The sequence below is a fragment of the Diadema setosum genome, chromosome 14 (assembly GCF_964275005.1).
Source record: "Diadema setosum chromosome 14, eeDiaSeto1, whole genome shotgun sequence".
Lineage (NCBI taxonomy): Eukaryota > Metazoa > Echinodermata > Echinoidea > Diadematoida > Diadematidae > Diadema > Diadema setosum.
Window position 1 is genome coordinate 22,751,237 of NC_092698.1, and position 27,381 is coordinate 22,778,617.

General features: G+C 39.3%; 1 protein-coding gene and 1 non-coding gene across 2 annotated transcripts; both read left to right on the plus strand.

Moving 5' to 3' along the window:
* LOC140238215 (alpha-N-acetylneuraminate alpha-2,8-sialyltransferase ST8SIA3-like) lies at positions 1 to 27,219 on the plus strand. Its single transcript, XM_072318152.1, has 4 exons — positions 1 to 155; positions 21,901 to 22,059; positions 25,110 to 25,670; positions 26,928 to 27,219. The coding sequence occupies exons 1-4, from the start codon at positions 1 to 3 to the stop codon at positions 27,217 to 27,219; spliced, it is 1,167 nt and encodes a 388-aa protein (XP_072174253.1).
* Positions 17,988 to 18,060, plus strand: Trnar-acg (transfer RNA arginine (anticodon ACG)). The gene has a single exon. It is a non-coding gene; the product is annotated as a tRNA-Arg (tRNA).
* Positions 27,220 to 27,381: the final 162 nt, after the last annotated feature.

The window sequence follows — 27,381 nt, forward strand, 5'->3', positions numbered from 1 at the left end:
ATGCTGGTTCGAACTGGACGTCGCATTGTCCTCCTCATCTCCCTCACCGTCGCCGTGTTCTTCCTCCTCTTCATCCAGACACCCGACCACCTCCCCCTCGCCCAGCTCCAGCAGGCCTACCGGGACTTCGCCGGTACCACCGGAATTATACCCAGGTAAGTTTGGATCATCTCCTTTTTTCTTGGGGCTAAGTCTGTGCAGTCATGTAGTTAATTTTCAATTTAGCAAGCACGTGTATAGTATATTAATAAAAATTTGCAGCTAAAGTCGACAACCCTAGAATTAGATTATGCGTAAGGTATACAAAGGGAAATCATCATCTATCAGTTACAGAAGACTTTGCTGTCTCTTTATAAAATGTTTAAATGTTTCAACTCAGCAGACAAAACTGGAGATGTACCCAGAGTATTAGCACTCTCCTGCCGTAGTAAGTTACCTATAATTATATCTCTGGGTTCCACGTGACCTTTCGATGAGGTGCAGGAAGCGCGCTTCTTATAGTTTTCTTTCGACTTATTTATTTTAAAACAAAACAAAAACAAAACACTGTCACGTACACACACAACGCAAGGGAATAATTATTTGCATTTGCTGTATGGGCCGAATGAGTATCAGCAACAGGAGACGAGATTTAAGTAGTAGGAATGTGACATTTTAATCCGAATGTCTCAAGGTTGTTTTCATAGTAAAGGCGGAAACACTAAACGCACTCCCAGGAAGTAAATAAAAAGAATGTTTTCATGCCCACACTTCTTGCTGTCACATTAGTTTGTTTTCATTCTAACCAGGGTGGTACATATGTACAGCTCTCTGTTCTTATTTAATATTACAGTCTGACACCTGCATTTGGTGTGCACTGTGTAGTGCGTGTGAGTTGTGTGTGTGCGTGTGTGTGTGTGTACGTATGTATGTATGTGGGGCGGGAGAGTTCGTATATATGTGTATATTACGTAAATATATTGTGTGTATTATACATAACTAATAACTTATGTCTAATGTACACGATATATTTACTTATGTTTTATAAATGTATCATTTGTGTCTGAAGATTTGAATGGAAATCAAATAAAAGCACAAAAATAGGAACAGTAAAATGCAAGAACAACGAAACAATTGGAAATATCAAGCAGTGGTGTCATCCTCGTTTCAAAACGGCGGTAAAAACGAAGAGACCAAACTTTGTCCGTCAAGCGCAAGGATACATCCCCTACACATCGGTGTTCGAACTTCCTGATCCAAAATTGATACACTCTTTTCGCTCATACAACTTGCTGTTCATGTACTTCGTATCATTTAAAATGTAACAATTATACTCATAACAGTGTAGGATAACCTTGGATTACGTATTTCCATTTTTGTACGGTCAGTACTCTTTTTGATTTGATTTTTTTTTATTTGATTTGATTTTATTGTTCCACATCGCAAACACAAATAACGTGGTAAAATCGATTGAGCATAAGACTGTAGACATCAGAAGACAATTTTACAAACATGAAATGTGGGGGACCTACTAAAAAGCAGAGCTTGTAATGTATAGGTCCCGTGATGAAAATGTTGGTCTTGTTAAACAAGCAACCTAGTAACGAAAACTATGAAAGAAAGGAAAGGGACGTAAAGGAAAAGAGAACAAAAGAGTAAGAGAACAAAAAGAGTACTCGTATTACTATGATTGATTTTGCCACGCGAATAGTTCGGCACTGGAGTGGATAATTTGGAGATACTTCATTGAAACACATTACGAGCATGAATTTTGCTCATTATCATGTGATATGTACAATATTCTGCCCAACACTATTTTATATGCACGATGAAGTCGAACAAGATATTTACGGGAGTTTTTATGTTGTGAGATAAGATTCATCGATCCCAGTTGTTAATCCCAGTTAATTGGCAGTCCAAGTTTTCGAATTAATTTTTCAAAGTGGTCGAGATTTTTTTTTTTAATCGTTTCTCAGTTTCCCGTCTGGCTTTAGGGTGTAGATTCTTTCATCTCCATTCCAAGCAGTGAGGTAGCATGAATGCATTAGTTTTACATGAGCCTCAACTTTAGTTTGATGTTATTCCGTTCGGGATAATCTCTGTGCCTCATTGGACAAGTCTAGTGTATACACAGGATTTTTTTCCCCTTTTTACATTCCTCGTCAGTTAACTGATCACAAGAGTACAACGATACTCCTCGCAAATACATTGTACTTTTTTTTCCTATTCAAGAATAACACTCAAAAGAACTCCAGGGAACCCTCTCCATTTTGTGAATGTCCGTGTTTAATCACTCGAAGGATAATGTTGACGCATCAGCAACGACACTCTTGTTAAGTGCTGGCACGACGAGCGTGCAGGTCGTACAACCCTGGAATTGACCCTCACACCCTTGAGTTGACCCTCACAAATTATCTCGCCATACCTGTCGACCGAGCACATGTTGACCCATGTGCACGGCGACCCCCCAAAAAGGAAAAGGGACGATATAAAAGATGCTTGCCATCGGACGATGACCATGACACCATGAATCATGTCTGTGCTTGACAGTTTTATCAGGGAGATATTCCATTTCCCTGTTTATATCGCATATGTTTCTCTCCTAGCTATAGAGAACATACTTTCATAATGCATCCGAGCCTTTTTACTAGAGATGATGAGAAGTGTCAAACAAAATGAAACGTACACATTTCCTTAAAATATGACATAAAGTAAGGAAGTTATAGAATTTCTAATGGACTTTATGAGTTTCATTCCTTTTTGTTAATGTGATATCTGATTATATCATTGGAAAAGTTGACTTTGATGCGGAGACTCGAACATAATTATCAAGGAGCATGACAAATTTACTTCGGACAAAGATAAGGACGTTCTGGAATTTGGAAGTTTGTTTGTTTGTTTGTTTGTTTTGTTTTGTTTGTTTGTTTGTTTGTTTGGGTTTTTTTTTTTTTTTGTTTAACAGAAGTATTCATCGAAGTATGCCAGTTATGAATAGCGCTTATGCCATAGTTTAACAACCCTCCCAAGTCTTCGGTACAGAAAATATTACAAAACCATGCAGATTTTGAATATTAATATCTGCCCATATAATTATGATTTTGTAATTTGACGATTTGATATCTTTTTGATCCCTTGATTTGTGTCACCACTGGCTCGATCATGACTACCTGAGGATGTTGTTTTTAGTAAGGTTATCGACCGCGAAGAAGAAAACAGAACTGTAAAACGTCTCCATTTTTTTTTTTTTGGGGGGGGGGGTGGAGGGAGGGATGGGGGAGGGCCAAGGCACTCCACACAAATCATGTCAGCCTCCGGTGAATAATAATGTTCGCTAACTATTGACAAGACAACTTTCACAGCTCATTCGCTCAATTCCCAGCCTTTTTTCTTGAGTTGAGAGAGGGAGAGAGACGTAAGCTGCCTGGAATGTTTATTATACGTCATTTATACATCGGGTAGTTGATGTAGAATAATATGCACCAACTAAAATGATGTGGTTTATACACAGGCCAGAAAGAAATAGGCAAATAAATAATGTTCCCAACAGGTGGAGCGGGGGAAAAGCTTAGAAAAAGCGTGTAAGTGGTTCATCCAGTCTAAATTTGTCATAAAAAAGGGAAATAGTCTCCACACGTGGAGTGTTCTCTTATGGAAATCGAGGAAGCGAAAGAGAGATCAAATACTCTGTAGTGAGTGAGAAATCAGGTTAGTGAATGTTTGTGACCATTCGAACTGTTTCAGCAGCGAATGGATGATATGATTGAGAGTGCTTTATATCACATCTTCACTTGCTTAGAAAATGTTACATAATATTAAAGATACCAGACATTTTTTTTTTTATCCTTGATCAACTGTGAATGCTGACATAAATAGTGAGCTCACCATATATTTGATTGTGAATTTCCGATGATAAATTCGACATTGAAATATTAAAGCCAGAGTGGGACAAGACTTGGATGATTCTCCCCCCCCCCCCATGCAAAGTTGATATTATACTATATAATATTGCCACAGTTTATGTGGCACGTTAATTGAAAAAACAAAAAAAAAAAAAAAAAAAAAAAAAAAACTAGTTACGTCGTGATATTGAAGGGGAAAATCCATCCTGATATTGTTACCTGCCATGTGTGTAACAAAATGTTCCAGAAAAATGGAAATCATTGCAGAAATATTGAGCCGCAGTATCATACAGAGTTGCCAATTTACCTTTAGGAATACTCTCTTGTGTTAATGTGGCCGATTTTTGTATTTCAATGATTTGAATAGCTCTGATTTTTTTACTTTCAAATTACCAAGCAACATATAGGTCCTAATAATATACAAGATTAGACTAAATAAGAATAGTAAAAGCGAACTATTCCAAACTTTTCGCAGCCGATTGGCTTGAGCTCGACTTGGTTTACGTGGGGTGCAGCGGTATTTGGCTGGTGATACGGGCCCGTTCTGACAGACAAGCAAGAGAACATCCAAAGTCCAAATGGGTGCAGTTGCCTGGCTTTGGCCTGACCGTGAGAAAGTGCGATGGAACCGTGCAAGGATGATCGATGTGGCGCAGCCATTTATAGGCCCTTTTTTATATACTATATATTTTTCTAACTATGGCAGGTCAAATGAGGCCAGCATAAATAGATGGAAGGAAGGCGCAGTTGGGGTTTTTATGTCGGCGCTCTGCCCGTCTGGCCTCCGTGGTCAACACGAGTGTTAGTTCTGGCCGCTAGCCAGTCTGTGCTGACCCCAATTAAACGGAGACAAAATAAAGATCAGGTGTATTTTTCTTTCTCCCTACTTCAGTCGTTGGTGCATTGAACACGCTCCCTTCAGCGTGTTTGTCAATTCGTATTATAGAGAGCTCCACGCAGTCAGGTATAAAAAAAAAATGTCAACTTCGTGATGAATAAACAGACCGAAACCCACGAAATACGAACCATGCTACATTTTTGCAATTTTCTTCCTTATTTGTTATTGGGGTTTCTGTAACTGTGCTTGTTAAGTATGCCAATAAGTGAGAAAAATCAACGATGGCAAAGATTGGAAAGAGAATAGTTCTACGTCAGTCTGCATACCTTTATACAGATGAATAGTGGTTATGTCTGATTGACATCTTTCAATATTTAAATGTGCCATTGACGCAAGTAATGTAGTGAACGGGGGATGATGAAATTGTTTTGAAATGGGTAGGCCCTACAGGGCTGATACGATAATGAATAATTCCACCATCATGTTCAAGTTTGCTGTGATACATAGACTTAACATGAGGCGAACCGAATGGTTTAGACGATGGTTTCATCAGCATCAAAAACATTTATGAATTCACAGTTTTATATTTTCTCGACGGCTGTATATAGTGATATCGATTGCAACCACTTATGCAAATTAACAGATTAAATATTAACGGGACGCTGTCATCATTATCAATAAACTCACAACTTCCCTTTTGGTTGTTTGTGTGCAAAAATATCATACATTATCTTCATGGCTGTTGTGTTTTGTTGTTTTTTTCTTCTTCTTCTTCTGTAATTTAGCAACATAGCATTCGGTCCATGAAAGTTTGCAACATAACATCAATTTGGTGAGAAGATTACACGTCTTTTTTTTTCTTTTGAATTCATATTGAATATCGTCTTTTAATGAAAGTACTTCACGATATTAAAACTTTATCAATATAGGTCCGATGTTGATGAAACATCTGAGCTTTTACCGATCACCTCCCTGGTTTGATTTGACCTTATTCTGTCTAAAGTCAACATGACTGAGTATGATTTTTTAACAGCTCTCTTCAACTCTTTGCCGCGAGGTTTTTTTTTTTTTTTTTTTTGACAGGCGCACATCCACAGAAGATAGATAACGAACATGCATAGGTTATCATGCTAACTAGGAATATAGTGGCGATTAAGTGGTTGTTGCATACATTGTTTTTGTTGGCTGGTTGCCTGCATGGAGCGAGGAGCAATTTGATTTCTTTCCACTCAATTATGATTGGTATAATCAAGGAGTTACTAGTGGTATAATTTTGCCATTACGTGAAGAACGAGACGCCATATCCAAAGGATGAGGTCGGAACTAATATTCATCCCTCTCGGCATCTTTTTTCCTCCATTGTCGTCCTTTTTTTCTTTTCTTTATCTCTTCCTTATATGTCTCCTCGAAGCTTCTTCTTTTTGCACATTTCCTTCTCTTTCTGTTTCTTCTTTGTCCTTCTCCTCCATTCGTCTCCTTTCATTCATTCATTCATTTTTTTCTTTCTGTCATTCCTTTCATCACCTTCGTATTCGCGTTCACGAAGCTCGAGCACGTTTCAGTTTAATCTGTTTACAATATAGTGTGGCAAACAAGTATTTTCCAATCGGAGGTTGTACAACTGTTTCTTTTCGGACTCCTGTGTTCGTGAAATACTGCCGTTTCCATGCGATGTCTTCTCAAGGGGACAGAAGTTAGAATGAAGTGTGAACAATTGATTTGCAAGTCGACAGCTGCCGACACTGACCGGAAGCGTCGTATCCTGCAACTGTTGTGTTTCGCCTTGAGCTTGCGCGTGTTTAGTGAATCCTTTCGTGTAGTCAGGGGGTGGCTCGGGAGCCGTGGTGAATCTGTGGGTTTATACCTGGCGAGTGTTTGTATGTGTAAGTCCAGGTATGTGTCAGTACACGTGTATGATCAAAGAAGTGCTAGGCTTTTACTTTACCTACTTGGTATGAACAGGGAGGCACACTATATACTGATACCTCCTTGGTGTGAAGGTCTTCATGATCTGACAATGACATGAAATGTGCATGTGTCTGAAAATACTAAGAGGAAATCCACCCCCCCCCCCAAAAAAAAAAAAAAAATTCAGAACATTCCAAAGTGATAAAAAATCGGATAAGAAATAAGGAAGACATAATATTTTGAAATTTCACATTTTTTCATTTCTTCACCAGTCATTATGAGTATTCAGATGAGCCAGTTGATGATGTCATGCCCTCACATTCGTGTATGTTCGGAAATTTGGAAAAATTGTTATTTTTAGCTAATGCGGGTAAAAGCATTTTCCCATACCAAATTATATCAGAGTTAACATTTGTTCTTTTTTTAATTATGGGTAGTTTTAAGGCGGGTTTTATAATTATGCAGCTGAAATACGAGATTTTTTCATCATTACTGTATGTGAAATGAATAAGAAATTGTGAGAGATATCATCAACTTGCTGACTTGAATATTCATAACGACTGGTCAAGAAGCGTTTCCCTAAAACTGTGAAATTTCAGAATGCCATAACTTCTTGTTTCAAATCCGATTTTTGTCATTTTGGAACGTTCTCAAGGAATTTTCCCCTCTCCTTATAGGGCTTTTTTTTTTTGAGGGGGAGGGGTGGTGGTGGATTTCTTCTTTAGTGCAGGAATTACAGTTGTACTTGGGAGTGTAGAGCGCGAGGGTGCGCAGGTTATAGAGTCAATGATCTGTGGGGAATGACTCGCGAAGCCTTCGGTCTGAGGTCCACAGACATAAACATGGGCTGGAGGTCATGATGTTGACCACTGTAACATCAGGGGGTCAAGTGTACAAGGCAGGTCACGGTTATCATGAAACACAACTAGTAGAAAGTGTATCAATCCCCTCTCAAGTGAAGCTATAGCGTTTATAATGACCGAATGAACGATATTTCAACACCAATATTTTTTTTTCCTTGCAATAACAAGGGTTTCACCGAAAAGTCCTCAGTGATGGGCCTACAGTACCGTTTGACACTCGTGTTGGTTGCACCATAATTAGTAATTAGCTTCATGGTAGCACCTTGACATGTATTCTGCGTTGCCCAGTTCGGATACCAGAGTGTTACAGTGGTGTTTTTTTTTTTTCCACGTCACCTTAGTGCCAGTGACCTCGACCTGCCATGTTTGAGAAATCAAGGCGATCATTCAAGCTGTGCTCACCAAAACTACAGAACTTGACATGCTGTTCTTTTTTTATGCTCCTGTTCGTTCTTGAGCTCGAGTTTGTTTGCGTGTGTTTATAAGCGTATTGTTGTTGTTTTTACCTTCGTAGGATCAGCTATGCGATCGTATCATCTCGTCAACGGGGGAAAAAAGGAAATCCCTCGCTGGTTTATAAATTTAGATGTACCTTCCTGTTTTCACACGTTCAGCGTCAAAATCGGCACATCAGGGAGGCCCTGTCGTGTCCTCTCCTCTCTTTCGTAATGTTAGATGTTGGGACGTGATTGGGGAACTTTCTACAAGTGTTAACCTCGCTCTCTAAAAACAAACAACAAACAAACAAACAAACAAACATGCAAAAACATGGCCGACTGCCCCTCTTTATGGTGTTAGCAGTCCTTAGTGCCCCCGGCGTCTTAATACTTAATGAAGATTAGACCCTTAAAGGGAAGATAAACCCCAAGAACAATGTGGATTGAGTGAAAGCAGCAACATTATTAGAACACATCAGTGAAAGTTTGAAGAAAATCGGACAATCGATGCAAAAGTTATGAATTTTTAAAGTTTTGATGTTGGAACCGCTGGATGAGGAGACTACTGGAGGTTATGACGTATGAGTGGACAACAATACCAAGAAAATATAAAGAAAATACTACAAAAATCAATTTTTCATGAAAATTACAAATTCCATCAACTTGATATTGACATATGTTAAGGGTAGCAATTATTCCCCCTGCTTTCTGAAAGCGGTTGGTCCACTGCTCTTTCATAATTCTAGAAAAGTGAATTTTTGTTGAATTTCCTTTATATTTTCTTTGAATTGTTGTCCACTTATACGTCATATCCTCCAGTAGTCTCCCCATCCAGCGGTTCCAACACCAAAACTTTAAAAATTCATAACTTTTGCATCGATTGTCCGATTTTCCTCAAACTTTCATTGATGTGTTCTACTAATGTTGCTGCTTTCACTCAATCCACATTGTTCTGGGGGTTTATCTTCCCTTTAAAGCCAGGACATTATATCGGAAAGCAAATTAACGCTTTGTGTGTTTTGAGTACAAATTGGCTAAGAAATCCCCATAGCGTAATACACAATGTTCAAAGACCATTTTGGATTGTGGAGTGACACATGTTGTAGAGCATATAAACCCTCTACATCCCCACATGGTGGCATCTTCCCAATTTGTATTTGATACATGGCGGGCCTTGGTACCGTAGGCGTTGAAGTAAGCCCTCCGAACAAATTGTGTTTCCTCCGCGATATTATTAGATTGAGTGACGACTTGAGAAAAGGAGCGCGTATCGGGACTACATCGAGGCCCGCGGTAGGTAAAACATCCTACAAAATCGTCAATTCACTGTCTGATACTCGAGATGTTGTGTTGCCCGTGTTGTGTAAATTCGGAGATCAATGGATGCTGATCTTTACGTGGGCGTATTCACATAATTGTAAAGAGTAACATCTGTACAGTTCTGATAAAGTTATTAAAAAAATTACAAAGCAGTTCTCATTTTACTACCACATACAGACGACTGCATTTTCATACAGAGAGCCAAAATAATAGTATCAGTAGTAGAAAGTGTAATAATTGCGAAAGAGGACTGCATAGCGACTTCAAATCCGAACAAACTATTTAGGCCCTATACTCTATTTATACAGCTCTGGCATGTCTGGCCTCAAGGAAAACAATGTGGAAATTGGTAGCTAAAAATTGTATAGCCTATAGCCCTTCCTTACCCTTATTAGGACGATGTCCAACGCAAGATTATCAATCTGGTGCTAATTTCCATCAAGACTTTACTTTCCCTCTTGTGAACTTTGAAGACCTTTAAATCTCTCTCTCTCTCTTTAAACTTATTGCTTCACACATTGTAGAAGGGTAGGACTTCCACGTACAATGTAGGAAGTACTGGGTGTACACCGCAGAGCGTTGACAGATGCTAAATGGAGATATTCCAATGTCATACTCAGTGACGTCATAAAGACGTCATTAGATGTGACTGATGAGTCAGCGCTGACAGTGTCATAGGATCATCTCCTTTTGCAGTGATTGTGTAATAATTATCAGTTTCAAGCAACACTTAATTATCAGTTTGTTCGGCATGAAGGCGAGAAAGCACGTTCTAAAAAAATCAGTCTAATTAAGACAAAACAGGGGGCCGAAACCCATTTAAAAAGAGAGTGGAGAAATATAAGGACAAAAAAATGCAGCAATATTAAGCGGAACACATCAGTGAAGTTTGAGGAAAGTCGGTCAAACCGTGTAAAAGTTATGAATTGTTAAAAAGTTTCAGTGCCGCCATTGCTGGATGAGAAGAATACAACAGTTTGTGACGTCACTACAGGACAATGATATAATGATATTGTGGGCAATCGATAAAGAGAATTCCACAAAATGTATCTTTTATGGAAAGTAGGCCTACACATTTCCTCGACTTGATAATTCCTCCTGTTTTCTGAAAGAGGTATAGGTCAAATGCTCTTTAATCTTTTTAGAAATATGAAAATATTTGGAATTCTGTGTATCATTTTCTTTTTATCGTTGTCCTACAGTGACGTGACAAACTGTTGTAGTCTTCTCACCCAGCAATAGTGGCACTAAAACTAAATCTGAACGGAATGTCGGATTTTCCTCAAACGTTCACTCATGTGTTCTAATACAGTATTGCAGCATCCATGCAGGGAGGTCCTGATTCATGCACTCAACCAACACATAATTTGGGTGAACTTGTCTTTTTACAGTGACGTGTCATGAATTTTTAGATGCTGATGATGCATTTTCGAAATCCTGCTTTTCAAGCGTCCACCTCCATTCACCCCAAACATCACCCAACGGACCAGGGAATGCATGCAGTGTACACACGATTACGATCTTAAAGCAAATGCCACCAAACTTATCCTCTGGTAGGTAAATAGAAATGGAGCTGGTCCACAGTTTTTTTTTTTTCTTGGACTAGTATGTAGGAAGATTAAAAATCCATAATGATTTTCCACACATTTAGTATTGATTATCATGATGTTGGTTGGCATAGTGATCTAATTTAAGGAATGAAAAGAAAAATGGATGACAGAAAGAAGGTAAAATATAGAAGGAAAACAGTAAAATTATGAAGATTGAGCTATTCTTGTGAAATAGGAAGTGAATTTAGATACCATTGTATTAACGTCACGATGTAGTGAAACAGAGCAAAGAGATAGGGACCCAGTTACTCCTTGATGAGGATACTCCGCTCCGATTGTTTTGATACCGCAACGTCTGCGAGTTTTTTTGCCATGCGATCTTGAAGGTTTGCAATAACTTGTACATAGGAGCCTACTTTTGTGTGTTCCCGTCTGTCGTCTCGTATTTGCCCTCCAATGGAGTGACGTCCTAATCAGATTCTTCGCCTTGAATTTGGCTCATTTCGGTCGGACCAGTGAGTGTTTGTGTGTCCCCGAGCGTGAAAACGAGCGTAGGAGCAGGGAGGTGAGTGAAGGAGAGTGTTGTGATCGCTTTTGCAGAAACCTTCGCTGGCAGTCTGAGGCGCACTGTCACGCGCCAACCAATGATGTCATCGCTTCGATAATCAGATTGGAAGCTTGTCAGCACATGGCATGTACCTTGAAGTATGACCCAAGGTCACCGTAACACTCAAAGGGTGACTGCGATAAACGTAACCTCGTTAAATCACAACAGAATATTGGCGATATAGTTCGATTATGGATTAGAATTGTGTAGGTAATATGGGATTTTAAACATAAAGGAAAAATAATGTGTATGATGTTTGTATATGCGTATGCGCATGCGCGAGAAACATTTCTGATCCTTGCGAAGTTTCTATTAAACGTTTGTTCATGTGGATATTTTTTACAACAACATCTAAAGAAACATCAGTTTTAAGCTCATGACGTCTGCTCAGGTTATTTTCTGTAAAGATGAAGATTGAAATAGAAGAGATGGTAAAATGTATCTTTGCATGTGTGTGTAGGAAAATGAGAAACATTTCTGATGCCCATCTGCAACAACAACAACCAAGTCAGTTTTTAAGCTCGTGACATCTGCTCAGGTTATTCTGTGTGAAGATGAAGATGGAAGTGGCAACTTAAACACTGACAACAAACAGACAATGAGCTCTCCCTGTAAAACAAAACCTAGCTGATATTTTGTGTGGAATTAACGTTCCTCCTGGATCATCTCACTTACCCTCTAAAGCGGTATAGATGCGAATCCTGCGCTGCTCTCCACCGCGATTCTTCTCATTATTACCCCTTCCTTCCTCCAGCTCCTTTTTGCTATTAAGATTTCCATCCCCAGGACGTAATAATAAACTCTTCCTTTATCGTGAGAATTCTTCTTCATGCATTCAGAAGCACTCGAGTGTCGAGACTGATGAGGGAGGTGCATGGTGTTCTAAAAAGTTAGTGTTATTTCTTTGGAAAAAAAAAATCGCTTTAGGCACAGGGATCCTGCACTTCATCTTTAAGTTAAATTTTGAAGAAGTTTATTTAAAGCTCACAGAATGCAGGAAATGTTCATCACAATGAAAAGAAAAACCACCCAGAGTAATAGTTTACAAGCACATAAGTACATACTACAAACTGAGAGCACTCGGAGAGCGCAAACCTCCGCTACAATGAGGCCACCGTACGATCACTTATAACAATGTCCTAGATCATGATTTGGATCACAACCACAATGAAAGCAAATCACCTTACTTTTACCAAAACGGACCTGTCCTCAAAATCCGTTTATAACAAAAGAACAAACAAACAAACAAACAAACAAACAAACAAACAAACAAACAAACAAACAAACAAACACACAAACAAGCAAGCGCCGGGCCTAAAACCAGAAACCAAAACAAAACATAACCTCCTTGGCGACTAACATAATAATCGTACGAAGCGAGCGCATCACAGTGATATAATTATGTATTTTGTACAATTACTACTGATATAACACTTTTCGTGAATATCATGTGTATAAACATAAATACTTCACAAGGTTCTCTATGCTTTGTTGTTTTGAATTTTACTGTTTCGTATGTTTTACTGTACTTCAATTTACATGATTTTTTTTAAAGTATCATATGTAGTGGAGTTTTCCTTTAATTGAAACATTCGTGAGTCGATTTCGCGATGAGTCACCCAATGTGTTCTACTGCGACCCGATGGTTATGCTCTCATGTTGTTAGAGAAGCGCCAAAGGGATTTAAGGAACAGCTGGCTTCATGGCTATTGATTTTTTTTTTCGCTTCTGTTTTATTTCTAGGGATTATCTTTTAAAACTTTTTTTTTTCAATGAAAGAAATGTTTTTCAGCCATCACTTTTACGATATTGTTATTCTATGTGGTTTTGAACAATATATCGGTATGTACAGCGATATGATTAAGAAAACTGTATTATCAACTCTCTTCATGGTGTAGTTCTATGACGACGTTTGCTATCTCGTAAGTTTAGTATTCGTTACTTACAATATAATGCGATCTGGCTATATACACTATAGCCAAAGCCAACGCCGTGTAGATGAACTACAATGCACTCATTCAGTATCCAAATGAAAACTGTACATGAATCAAGTTCTGAATCAGGGAGGCCTGAATGTAATACTTGCAATGTGTAGCAACTGAAGGGGTGCGTACATCTCTCGGAGAGAAAAAAAAAGAGCAAAAGCAAAGGAGATTTTAGGTTAAGTAAATACTCAGGTTCCAAGGCAAACTTGCCGCGATTTCAGACAATGAATATGATATTCATTGTCATCTTTTCCCTCTCTGTCCCCGTCTCTCTTTATTTCTCTGTCTTACTCTCTTTAGAAGGTCACTTCACCTCGATATGATAAAAGCAAGTTATTTTGTTCATTATTCACAATGATTCACTGTTACTTTATGTTTTTTGAATTAGGCCCTATGCTGCTGCTTCTTCAACTGCGTAGTCATGACAACGCTGTAAACAGTCCTTCCCTCGCCGCATCGCCCAATTATGCAACGCCCTTTTCGCGACCTTATTCCAGTCTTTGAGAAATAATGATTCAACGACAACAAAAAAAATGAAAAAAGAAGATCCAACCTTGTCAAGAGGATGATATGGCAGATCGATCCTGATGACAATAGCCAAGTTTCGAGGCTGCAAGATCACTCTCTTTTTTCTTTTCTTTTTTTTTTTTGATACGGGAGGGGTTGTTTTGTTTTTCCTCTGCAAACTCCACAGAAAAATTTCATAGAATAATATTGTTGTCTTCTTTCATTGCATGTGTACATTGCTCGATGCGTTTACTCATTTTTTTTTTTTTGGGGGGGGATGGGGGAGTGGGGTGTGGTGATATAGTCAGTCTTGACTAAAAACTTGACAGACTTGATATTATGTATTGATAGTGATTTTGTGTGCGTGTGTGTGCGTTGTGTGTATGTAAATGACGTGTTTATGAGAGGGCGTGTGCACGGGGGGGGGGGTGGGGGAGATGGTGGAGAATACATTTTAGGGGGAGGTCCAGGAAGAGTTTGTCTGACACGTGAAGGAAGAGGTATAGAGTGGTGGCAGGCAGGTAGTTTTTATCACTGGGTAATGTAACGTTCGATGTCACCAGTTTGAGTAACCTGGATCGAGATGAGTGTTGTTCACGTTGGATAGGACAAAAAAAAAGTAACTATATACGTGAAGGAAATTGCCTACAGCCCTGAAGCTATACCCATCCTAAGAACGAATAACTTAACAATCATGTACAGTAATTTCGCTGATGAACCATGGATATTGCAAATTGCAATCAATAATAGCTGTTACCAAAGCAGCAACACTGCAGCAACATATCAGCCTTGGATGACATTAGCGGGCTTGTTGATCGCGGTCATAATTATGATGTTGTTGCCAAGAGAAGGGCCTCGGATCGACGTTCATGCTCGACAGCATTCTGTCAGTCAACTAAAGTTCCTTCCATCCACGCCTAGCATGTTTCTGTGGCTTTACCATGAGATCTTCCGCGGAATTGAGTTGCATCTCCTGAACCTTATTTCTCGCTTGTTTCGCTCGGCTATACCACATTGTATACCCACAGTAGTAGTAGTACTTGTTGTTTTCGTGCTAGGAACAAAACCATCACGCCCGCAACCCACACTTTTGGCGATTGAATGCAAGCAAATCATTCCAGCCATTAGTTTCTCAAAATCGAACTCCTGTGACTCCTCAGCAGGCAGAGAAAAAGAGGAAAATACAAAAAATGTTCAAAAAGTAAAGCAATTACGATATAGGCCTACATCAGCTATTGTTGTATTAGTTGCAAATTGAGTTGAAACGCAAACAAACATTCGACCATTTTGCTGAAGTTGAACTCACATTGGCAAACGAAAAGGAAATAAATCAAAGCACAACATGAAACAATCCATATCTGGAAAATTTGAAAGTATCAGGGTGTTGAATACCATACAAGTACTAGAGTAAATCCCGGGAGTAAATTGAACAAAAATATCGGGACGTCTCTTTTCATCATTCTATACTCTTAATTTGATTTATTTCATTCCAAACAAAAATGACACTGCAATAAGACACTTAAATGTATGAATAAATTCAATAATTACATAAAACCAGTACAATGTACAACACTGTAATCAATGAATATATGTTTCATTTATAGTATACTGTGAATTATATAAAATAATGTGACAAATACCGAATCAAATTTGTTAGAAATGGAGGGGACTGCTAAAAGGCAGAGTTTGTGGTTGCAGTCTCCCCATATACAATAACTCCTTGCCAACTTGTCACCTGTATTGTCATGATGCCAATAAAACATTCGATCATTTTATTCTCAAAATTGAGAGCAATATTCGGAGCATTTACACATAGAAAAAGAAAAAAAAAATAAGGTCACCATGCAAACACAGAAGGATGTCCCCTTAATTGCGCGGAATGGCCAAATCTCTATGCCTACATTGCTTTAGGCCTATTTGATTAGGTTTTCTGAATTTTGAGCAGCCCATGCAGTAACAGAAAAAGTAATAACAAAGCAAAACTAAGCAAGACTTAAAACCAAGAACGATTAACTTAGAGCTAATTGCTTTAGCTAAACGACAATACTCGAGTAACAAGTAGAGATATTTTCCCTCTTCCCGTCTTCTGCCCGTTTAGCTCGCTCGCTCATCGATCGAGAAGACGTTCTGTCGCGATGATGCATACAGTTCCTGATGGGGTGAATCGGGGTCAATAATGTCACGGCTCTGTTGGTCCACACCTGCTCGGCTCCACTGACAGTGCTAATGGGTTTTTATTATCTCCATGATCTCTTAGACTCTGGATGTGTTTGTCTTGTGTTATCAGTTGTAAAAGGAGCTTCGTTACTGACTTGTAAAGTGTCCGCGGTGAGTTTGTGAAATCACTTATTTTATATAGCTCATTACCGTTCAGCACCCAACCAGCTGCACCCGGAATCCTATATAGCCATACAGTAGCTCCAAGGTATATTTCTGTGGGTATTATTGTGTCTGTACATAAATGTGTATGAAACAATTGTACCATCACATGTTCTCATTTCACCATCACTTCTTTTGTAGGTCCATGGTCACTCTATCCTGTCCTTCTCACGGTCAACCTGACACTCCTTGCTCCAGCCACCACCATGCTTCATTACCTCGCATATAAACATCGCCACCTGTTCATTTCACTTCCTCTGCCATACCCACCCTCTTCATCCCATGACTGTAAATACAATACGGCACTGTTCTCCACATGTTATATAATCAGCCATTGCCATACTGGCTGTAATAAACAGACTGCCTCTCAGATCTGAACCAATCAAAGCAAGACATGTCTGACTCGTCTCCCTCATGCTAGTCCTCTCCATCTACATAGTACATACACAAAAGGTATACTCACTCACTAGTGTATTGTGCTGTGGGTATACTAAATATAGGTGCGGAAAACTATTTTATCGCAAATGATTGACAGCGTGGATTTTCTTTGACCGAAAGATTATCTAGAATCTAGTCGTGTTCCGCGGAGCTGGCTTCACGGAAACCTCTCCGTCTGCGGAGAGATGAAAAAGGAAAAAAAAAAAAAGAAGAAAAAAAAAAAGAGAAAAGATTGGAACTCCTCCGGACAAACGGATTAATCTGTCTAGGATTTCCCTTTTCGTAGTGTACAGTAATACTAGTATAGTAGCCCTACTACATATCGACCACCCTTATTGAAACCGACCGCGTATAATTCGCGCACTGAACACTTAGTACGCACTTCTCTGCGCGCAAAGCACATAAAAATGGATTGGCTTTGAATGTAGATTAGGATGGTGTGGGAAAACGCGATAATTCACTGTTCATTAATGGTTTTAATCAAGGACAAAATTTCGAATGAATATTTTCACCGAATCGTAATGACAGCACAATGTAATGTCTATGGAAGTTTCTAAAAGGCTTCTAAAAAGCTTCGTACAACACGGTGTTCAATACAACTCGGTTTGCGTGCATTGTCAATGCAAAATCAGCGGTCGATCCTAAAAACGCGATTTACCGCGGGGAGCTGAAACGAGGCCAAGCAAGTTCGTCGGCGATATTTTTGCACTGAACTTCGAATCGAAAAGGAAACAACGGCATTTGATAGAGCTGGATTTTCTCAATCACGTAGGTCAAGTTTTTTACGTGAATTTCAGTGTTAAATATTCTTATCAAGCAAATAAACATTAGGCGGTCGATTAGTAGTAGGTCCAACCCTACATTACCTTGTCACATTGTTGTGCGAGTGGTGTGTGTATCATGTCAGTGCTTTTACATGTGTGCTAAGACTTGCGTTTGCATGGGATTTGATTTGTTTGTAAATTAATGAGTACAAATACTTCCCATACGTACCATGAGGATTACCATTCCTTACGTATACGGTATTTTGTCATTTTTGATCTGGCAAATTGTCTGGGGAGGGATATTGATAATCAATAAACGCAAATAGTACTAACGTTTGTACGAAGAACTACGTACTTTTCAAAAGTGGAGTGCAGCTACAGAACGTCGTGTGGTATACACGAACTTCATAGTAGTATCCGAAGATATATGGAGCGCCGCCTTGGTATCACAACGGAGTGCGCGCGCGCACACACACACATTTATAATTGCAATGGCGCATATACTGTCAGATCGGCCCTGTGGCCCAATGGATAAGGCATCTGACTACGAATCAGGGGATTCCAGGTTCGAGTCCTGGCAGGGTCGAATTTTTTTCACTTTTGCTTTTTTTTTATTTTATTTTATTTTTTTTTTCCATGTAGAGACCTGGTCTTGAATGCAAGTACAAACGCATCTTCTGATTTTTTTTTTTTTCAAATATTATTCTCATTTCAACTGTTAAGTAAGTTTCTCACATGAGAATACGCCATTAGGATTGAGCGACCTATATTTCACCCCCCCCCCCCCGCACAATATTTATTTATCGACTGCTGGAATATCTTTCCTTTCTTAGTGTAGAAACTAATGGGGGGGGGGGGGGAGAGAGGGACAGAGGAGGCGCTGGCATCTTTTCCGCATCATAATTTGCGTAGCGCGCAGGCTACGACTAGTTTGCAGGCACAAACCCTTGTTGGTCGTAAAGGAGTCTGTGTGCGCCAAGACTAATACACGCACCCACTGCACTGCATGCAGCCTCTCCCAACAAGGGAGAAACTCTAAGCTACAAAGGGCCTAACAGTGCTGGAGTGTTGCATGTAGTAGTCTTGGCGCAGACTCCTTTACCGACCAACAAGGGTTTGTGCCCGCAAACTAGGCTACGACCAGGAAGGTGACCTCCCTGCTACGACCGAAAACAAGATTCCTTGGATGGGGGGGGGGGGGGGGGGGGGGGATTCACCGGTAAACGAACTCAATCCGTGTGTTTCACGTTCAACAAGGTCGAGGAATAAAGTTCCATTTTTGTTCAGAATACATGCTCAGTGCAGCAGCAACACCAGGCAAGCGACGGTGGATAGTCCGTTGTAATGTGTAGGCTTTGATGCCGATGGGACTCCACGTCAGTCGCCATCATGGAGCTACTATTGGCCTACATGCAATGGTCGCAGTGGGCAGTGTATGCCTCTTGAAGCAGAGAGACCATCAACAATGAAAACTCATGATTATTACAATCATTGTGCAACAGAAGTACAATGACACGATATCGAATGGAAAAGCTGTACACGAGCGGTGTTACGTCTCCTCCAAAGAGAACGAGAAAAATTATGTACGCTCTTTGAAGGACTCTTTTGCAATGCAAATTCATTATATTATCTGGCAAAGATATTTGTGAGGAAAAACCCACAAAAGAAGCTTGCAAACTGAGGTTCCGTCGATGACATTTTGTTAATCACTGCTCCATGACTTATTCGAATAACAAAAGATAGTGGCATGCACTTTCCCATGAACTGAGCATAAATTGCGTGCTCCCACTACAGTATGGCCTATAATACAATCATATCCACTGTTTAGTGTTTGTCATGTGAGCAGCACGGAAAGGGGCGTGTCAAGAAATGAATATCAATAGGGACGGAGATTACGGGCAATTCATTTGTGACTTTAATAATTTTATATGACTGGATTTGCGCCAAAAGTGTACACATCATTTGTGAAGGTATTTGTAGGGATTCGCGGAGATACGCTGGAGGTGATTCTTTATTTCGAATATGTTTAAAATAAAAAAAAAATATATATCGTTTTTCTGCGAATCCTTACAAATATATAGCTAATTGATAACGTCAGATATGTTATTTAACATATATCTTCAAATTTTCGAATTCGCTGGTCGTTCGTTGGCTGCTTTACCCTCTACTGGCAGACGGGTCTTTATAGCGTTTATTGCCACTTGGTAATAATATCAGATGGTCTACTTCCCAGTTCGTCTAACATCACTACAGCTAAACTCATTTGGTCTACTATCAATTTCGTCTAACGTTCGTTTGGTCTAATCCTTACTAGGTCTAATGCCCAGGTTTGGCTAACTATCGTTTCGTCTAATGACCAGATGGTCTAATCGCAATTTTGTCTCCTTGGATTTTTTTCCCATTTTGTCTAATAAAATGTTGGTATTAGACGAAATGGGCATAGCCCATCTGGAAGTAGACCAACTGGTAATGAAGCTAAGTGGCAATTGGACCAAATGGTCATTAGACGAACTGGTTGTAGACGAAACGGAATTAGACCACGTGGATTCAGACTAAATGGCTGTTCGACGAAGTGGGAGTAGATAAGTCTGCAGACAAAGGCTACGAGCTAAAATGTATTTACAATTACATCTTGGTCCGTGACCTATTTTTCCACCATCATGTGTTCGGCTCAATAAATTGAGCGTTCACAAATCCATCTCGGTGCCGCGGTATGTCTACTTGAAATGGGAAGCATGTGTCGGGTGTTTTGCTATGTTTAGGATCGCTTTCAAGTGAAACTGCACACAAGTAATACCAAAACAGACAAAATGTCATATAAAATTCACTATCGAGCATCGGATTTTGAAATTTCACATTTTCTCACAAAACATTGATATCTGTGATATATATCGCAACCTAAATATTCACATCAGACTCCCCTTAATTGTAATTAACGCTTCATTTTACAATTTCACAATACTTTGATGAGGGTAGATTTTTACTTTGTTTTGTATGTTACTTTGTGTTGTACTTCAGAAACAGGAAACACAAGAAAGAAAATCAGTTCAATTAGAGACTGGTAATTGTGAGGCGATATTTTGATTCATTTGCAAAATTAACACGTGACAGAGACCGATATAACTGCTTAGGTAAAACCCAACTTTCTCACATTATAAAGTCACAGGATAAAAGCCTCTCTGTTATTTCCTTATACCGATTGTTTGTTTTTGTTGTTTTTAATGTAATATTGTAGCGTCAACTTGAACATGATACTAACAGCGCGGAGCTTACCTTTAACTAACGCCGCCCTCTGGAATTAGGCCAAACCTGACGAGTTCTCCGAACGCAGACATCATAATCTACTCAGCAGTACATGGTCGGATCATATTCCTGTAAAGATGTTCTCCAAATACCACATACCGCGAAGTGTATTGAAGCCGAATTACGATCGTTAGGCCATTACATGTTTTCCCGGTCTACATTCACTTGAAGAACTCCTTCTTTCTCATATTTTCTCATATACATCTTATTCCGCAACTTAAAGGGGATGGCTAGTAACTGATCAGTGGAAATCAGTGGGAATGCTGCGGGATGATTGTTACAAACCTTGTGGGATTCATTTAAGAGTACATTATATATCTATTCTTGTGTGAAAATTATTTGCTTCAGAATGGTCTCATATTCAAGTAATGTGCAGTTTAATGTTTCCAGGTAAGCGTCCCTGGTCAGTGACGGGGCATTCATCTGCACATTACTTGAATATGCGAGACCGTTCTGAAGCAAATAATTTTCACACAACAGTAGATATATAATGTACTCTTAAATGAATCCCACAAGGATTGGAACAATCATCCCTCAGCATTCCCACTGATTCCCACTGATCGGTTACTAGCCATCCCCTTTAAATGGATAGATTTTACTCTCAATCTAACGCTAATGGTCGGATAACCTCCTCCCCCCCCCCCAAAAAAAAAAAAAAAAATACAAAAAAAAAATGTTTGTATTAGTTGTACATTCTTGTGCATTGGGAAATCAATTTCATTCTCCCCTATAAGAATTATCACACCTCGTTGAATTCATTTTTCAACTACAGTTGTAAACTAGAACTGGCTCATTCTCATCGAGTACTTTGTCCCACTTGTTTTGTGACTCTTCTCAAATAACATATTACTCAGGTGACTCGTGAAGTGGCGGATAATAGTATACCATGATAGTTTTTTTTTTCTTGTCCTTTTTGAGGGAGACCTTTATGAGAGAACAACGGATGCGCATTAGTAATTTTGTCAACCTCTGTGCAGACAGATAGAAAAACTAAAACACGCCCTCGACAAAGAAACGAGCATGCAACTTAAAATCGATACCTTTGATAGAATCATAGAACTCCACACACACACACACACACAGAACTTTTTTGATGATGATTTGTGTATTGTTTATTACGCAGGCGGATGCAAGGCTTTGCCGACGAACAACCAAACGATGTCGACTACGACGAGGAATCGTACTACTCCGTTGTCCACTACAACGACCGTGCCAAGGCCGACGTCGACGACATTCTGCAGCACATCTGGACTGCAAACAAGACAGCTCTCCTGCAGGCGAGGTACTCGAATATTTTGGTTATACAAAGTTACGATGCATGTCTCCAAAACTATCATTTCTTCTTTTTTTTCATTACGACCATGATGATTGCTGGTCCTTCTACTAATACAGTGTACTATCATTCTTTCTTCCTCTACAATTTTTTTTATACTATACTTCGTTAATATTATATACACCACTAGCTACCCTTTTATCCACTTCTACTACTACTACTACTACTACTACTACTACTACTACTACTACTACTACTACTTATACTACTACTACTATGGACTATTACAATATACTTATCCACTATTGACTACTGGTATACTACTGTACTAGAGGGCCCACTGTGTCCAATCCCAAACGTTTTGGTGCACACAAGCATTTCAAAGAAGGCCACACTACACCCCCTACTAAAGCTAATCAATGAACAGTTATTGTACGTATATACAGTGATGGATGCTGAAGTAGATATTTTCTCTTTCCTCTGCATCATCATCATCATCCTCATCATCATCCTCATCATCATCATCATCATCATCATCCTCATCATCCTCATCATCCTCATCATCCTCATCATCCTCATCATCATCATCATCATCTATACAGCTGCATCACGTTTACACCAGACTGTACAGTTCTCGACAGAACTGTCTCTCTTTCTCTCTTTCCTCTTGCAAATAGGTAACGGTGTGCTGACCGCACATGCACGCTGTTTCCGAACTTACCCAACACCTGCCCAAGGTCAGAAAGTTCCTCAACTTTCTCGGTGTCAAAATATTCCAATAAACGACAGCGAAACATGATATTTTCATATAAATACAAACATCAAGTACAAGGTGAAATTACTCAACATACCAATTGTAACAGGGCCTCAAGCATACTTCAAGTTTTATAAACTTTCCAAAACAGAGGGGCAAACGTCTTCTTTGACGGTGGTCATCCTTATGTCTTACGTACAATGGCACCCCCTGTTAGCCTTGGAGCTAATTTGCATGTTTGCCCGAGGTGTTAGCCAATGGGTAAACTGTTACTATGCACTTTTCGACTTGCTGGAGTGGATCTGACCAGTCACAGGTCTATCTATATCAATAAGACTGATAGACATATACTAGGTGAAAGTCGGCTGTTTTGGTCAGCCGTCGTAGTCTTAATTCTGCTGAAGCTAGATTGAACTAGGTTGCTTTGCCGCTTCTTGTACTAGTAGTCAGAAAGTTTGGGAAAACGTAAGACCAAAATTCAAAATAATTTGCTGTCCTTATTTCTGTAAATTCTGATATAATTATCTCAGAAATACAAGTTTGATTGTATTTTATTCACTAGAGAGCTGAAGTTTTGTAATTTGAAAAGATTTTATTGGTAAACTATTCTGACATCACAAATTTTCACACTGTCTCCATTTACAGAGGGGCCACATAAATACTAATAGTATTTTCAGAGCTTCGATCATAAAGTTTTAACAGGCTGTCCGAGTTTCCTTACACTTTTACGGAGTTTGTCATCTCGCTGCATTCCTTGAATCCATTAACAATAATCATAGTCCCACTTGTGAGGAGAGAGAGCGAACACTTCCGAAAGAGTTCAGCGTGTGCAACAATCCCCGAGAACTCCAGGAGGGCTAAAACACATTAGTTACATTATTTTGTATAGACGTAGATGGCGCTATTTCAACTCTCGCAACGGAGCCTTCAAGGCTCTGTCTCGCAATATAGCTCACTCGGGTAAATATTTCCCCATATAGAGATGTGTGTTAGAATTCAAAATTCAAAAATTTTGTAAAATAGCTGGGAGAAATGAAGTGTTTCATCTTCACTAACCTGGATAAGTGAGATATTCCCTTTCATCCATCAAATTTCCAAGGTGGGTTCTTCAGCTCAAACTCTGTCCGGGGTTCGCAAAGCCAGACTACGAGTTCCTTTCACTAAAAAAATCACCTATTTTCTGTACGTGCACCCAATTAGATATCGTCCCTTCAAATTCCATGAGAAAAAAAAAAATCGTCTTCCAACCATAATGCAGTTTGTAGAGGAGTTCATACTCAATATATGCAGCTATCAATTTTTTTTTTTTTTTTTTTTTTGCCAAACTGTGTTTCTGATTTTTGATTATTTTTTTTTCTTCATTTATTTTGGTATCTTTCGTGGTACGATTTTGTGAAGCGGTCAGGGACATTCCATTTTATTTACAGGTGTAAGCCCAATAGAGCTGTAAGTAAGTTCGATGTGCCTGATCATTAATTGTATTTTGACTTACTGCAGTACAATACATACACTGCTATTCACATACATATACATTTCAGAAAAAGACATATGCGTTTATATATATGATTCATTCTAATGTTTTTACTAGTTTGTATCTATAAAACATTATGAAATATAAGAAGCAGCACAATAAATCAAAAGTTGTCACGAGCACCTGAACAGTTGCTTTGTGCAGGTCAGTAAAGAAATCTTGTAGGATTTATAAGTGGGAAATAAAAAATGATTTATAAATGGGGAATTAAGAGTATGACCAATGTCTTGAAATTGTAGTGAGATTTCATTCCTGTGCAATTCATTTGAATAAAGTGAAAGCCTTTATTTAGCAGGTGTCAATGGTTCAATTTTAATTTCCATCAAGTCTTCAATGAAACAAGATTTATTTCTACAGGTCATGTGACATTATAATTATGTTACAAGAATATACCATCATATTTGGACGTTTGTATTACCCAAAATTAATTGTTTTGAAATGAAAATAAAACATGAATGAATGAATGAAAGTAAGCATATTCACTTTTTTGACTTATAGCTATAAAATGCAACATCTGATACCTAGTGTTTATGAAAGCAAGTGAATGTTAAGCAATGGGACGAAGGTTGTAGAGGGAAACAGATTGAAAAAAAAATGTTTATTTCCAATATTTCCGCTTGAGTAATCAAGAACACAACCGATGAATACATCCCCAAAAAGAATGAAATTATTGTGACGTTCCAGATGCGTCACGGAATACAGAGTAGCAATACAATGCCATGGAACCAAACTCTTACCCCAGTATTGTCCATTTTTTTTTTCTGCTTGCCCTAGAGCCGAGATGCGAAAGTTCTTCAACCCCTACAAGATGATCACAATGACGTCAGATGACGACACGAGAGGGCAGCTCAAGCGATTCTACAGCGCCAAGGCCAGGGCAATGACTCTGATCCCGGCGGGACTCAAGCGGCTCTTGCCGACGAAACAACTTTTCCGGAACCAGTTCTTCAAGACCTGCTCGGTCGTAGGGAATAGCGGGATTCTGCTCAACAGCAGCTGCGGGAACAGGATAGATTCCGCGGACTTGACGATTCGCTGTAATTTCGCCACCGTCGACGGTTACGAGAAGGACGTGGGAACGCACACGAATGTAATAACCTTTAACCCCAGCATCCTAGATCGATTGTATGGGCGACTTAAAAAGGACGGAGATAGGGACAAGTTTGAGAAGCGCTTGGTGAGCTACGGAAAGTACGTGCTCTGGATCCCAATTTTCTCGACGCATTACATCAGCAGGACAGTGCAGGAGATTCTTGACTTTTTCAATCTGAACGCAAAGAGATTTAAAAACGTCCAACTGGCCTTTCCTGGAAACATTCTCCCTGATATTTCCGAGTGAGTGGTACCGGAAGGCGTGTGTGTTAGCTGGAGTGTGTGTGGACATGTACGTGTCGGTGTGTTGTTTTAATGTGTACGTGAATCATAATGTATGCGATATGTGATTTTGTCTTCTTCTTTTTTTTTCTTTAATGGGGGATGGGGTAGGTATTGAGAGAGAGAGAGAGAAAAAAAAAAAGAGAAGGATGTTACCCACAGATACATGTCAATACTGCATTAAGATACTGGTATTTCATCAAGCTAAAAGTTTGAGAAGTAGAAAAAGGGAAGAACGTTTGATTCCTGCATGGAAGTAACGAAGAGGCTGAATAATGGTGAAAATGCTTCGTAGATATTGTAAAAGTAAAATGAAATCTCAATTTCCCTTTTTAAGGCCCTGGCTATCAAAGTATGGTTGTAAGAGTATAAGCCTATAACATAATAAAGTGAGTAAACTCCTGCCATTTCAAACTTTATTACTCATGATCTATATTTTCTAGATGAATCGATGAATGGTCTGTTTATGTACTTTGGTCTCCACTGTTTCGAATCAAATTATTGGTTATTTCTCTGCTTATCGCCATTTTCAGTGTACCGGTCGTTGATTTGATATCAAAATATGAACGTTGAAAATGAAAGGAATGAACAAGAAGGCCCCATCAAACAAGGTTAACGTTAAGTATCCTGCAGTTTGGAAATTCTTTTGATATCTGCTCATCGCACTGTACATGGCAATGATACGTTTCAATCCGGCTTTTATCCAGTGGCTTCAACAACAACGAGACACAAAAAAGCAACATACAATTTCTCTATATGTCTTTTTTTTTTAACAAAATGGTGGAGTTCCTTTTGAAATGAAACCATATAATGACCATGGAGTTGATGGTTAAATATCATGTTGATCGTTAGTTTCTTCACAGGGAGCATTATCCAGGAGCATTATGAAATACACGTGGTTCAAGCAGGGAGGTGGAAGAGAGTCTCTCTTCCACCTCCCTGGTTCAAAGCACAAGGGGTCCTATATTGACGCATCATGGAAGACCAGCTTAACGTAGCTGAATATGGGCTATCCAGCCATCTTCTTAGATGGAAATGAACAAATAAACAAACAAGTTGTGACAGCGCAGAGATTAATTTCTACCTCACAGTCATGTATCAGTGTTTTTCATAGCGGTGGGAAACGTAATCGAAGTACGACCAACTGTTATATGTGATGACGTGTATGTAATGGTGTCATTAGTCTAAAGAAAGTGTATTTTTCTTTCTTACTCTCAGTTACTGGATGACACAGGGCATCGACGAAGAGCGAATCAGTACGGGGCTGCTGATGTTCAATATAGCGGCAACTATCTGCGACGAAATTCACATGTACGGATTTTACCCCTTTCCCGAATTCAAGCAGACGCCCATTCCGTATCACTACGACGACAACCGAGTGAACACAACGCGTAATAACTATGACTACGGCTACAGGCGGTTCCACAACTTACCCGACGAGTTTGTGGTGCTGAAGAAACTGCACAAGGCTGGTGTCCTAAAAATGCATCTTGGACAGTGTCAGGCATGATTTTTTTTCCTCTTCTTCTTATGGAGTTCCACCTATGACGATATAGCAGAGACTCTTTTTTTGGAAGAGAGCTGTCACCAAAGCAAAATCGGATTTTGAGACGCTTATGTGTTGATCATTCGAGCTGGCAAACAGGCAGAAGGAAACGCTGGCGTGATAGAC

What these genes read in the sequence shown, in the direction of transcription:
- LOC140238215 (XM_072318152.1), top strand. Translation starts at nt 1, where the DNA reads ATGCTGGTTCGAACTGGACGTCGCATTGTCCTCCTCATCTCCCTCACC. An exon ending in ACAGCTCTCCTGCAGGCGAG is followed by an intron (nt 22,060 to 25,109) that starts GTACTCGAATAT and finishes TGCTTGCCCTAG; the next exon opens with AGCCGAGATGCGAAAGTTCT. An exon ending in ATTCTCCCTGATATTTCCGA is followed by an intron (nt 25,671 to 26,927) that starts GTGAGTGGTACC and finishes TCTTACTCTCAG; the next exon opens with TTACTGGATGACACAGGGCA.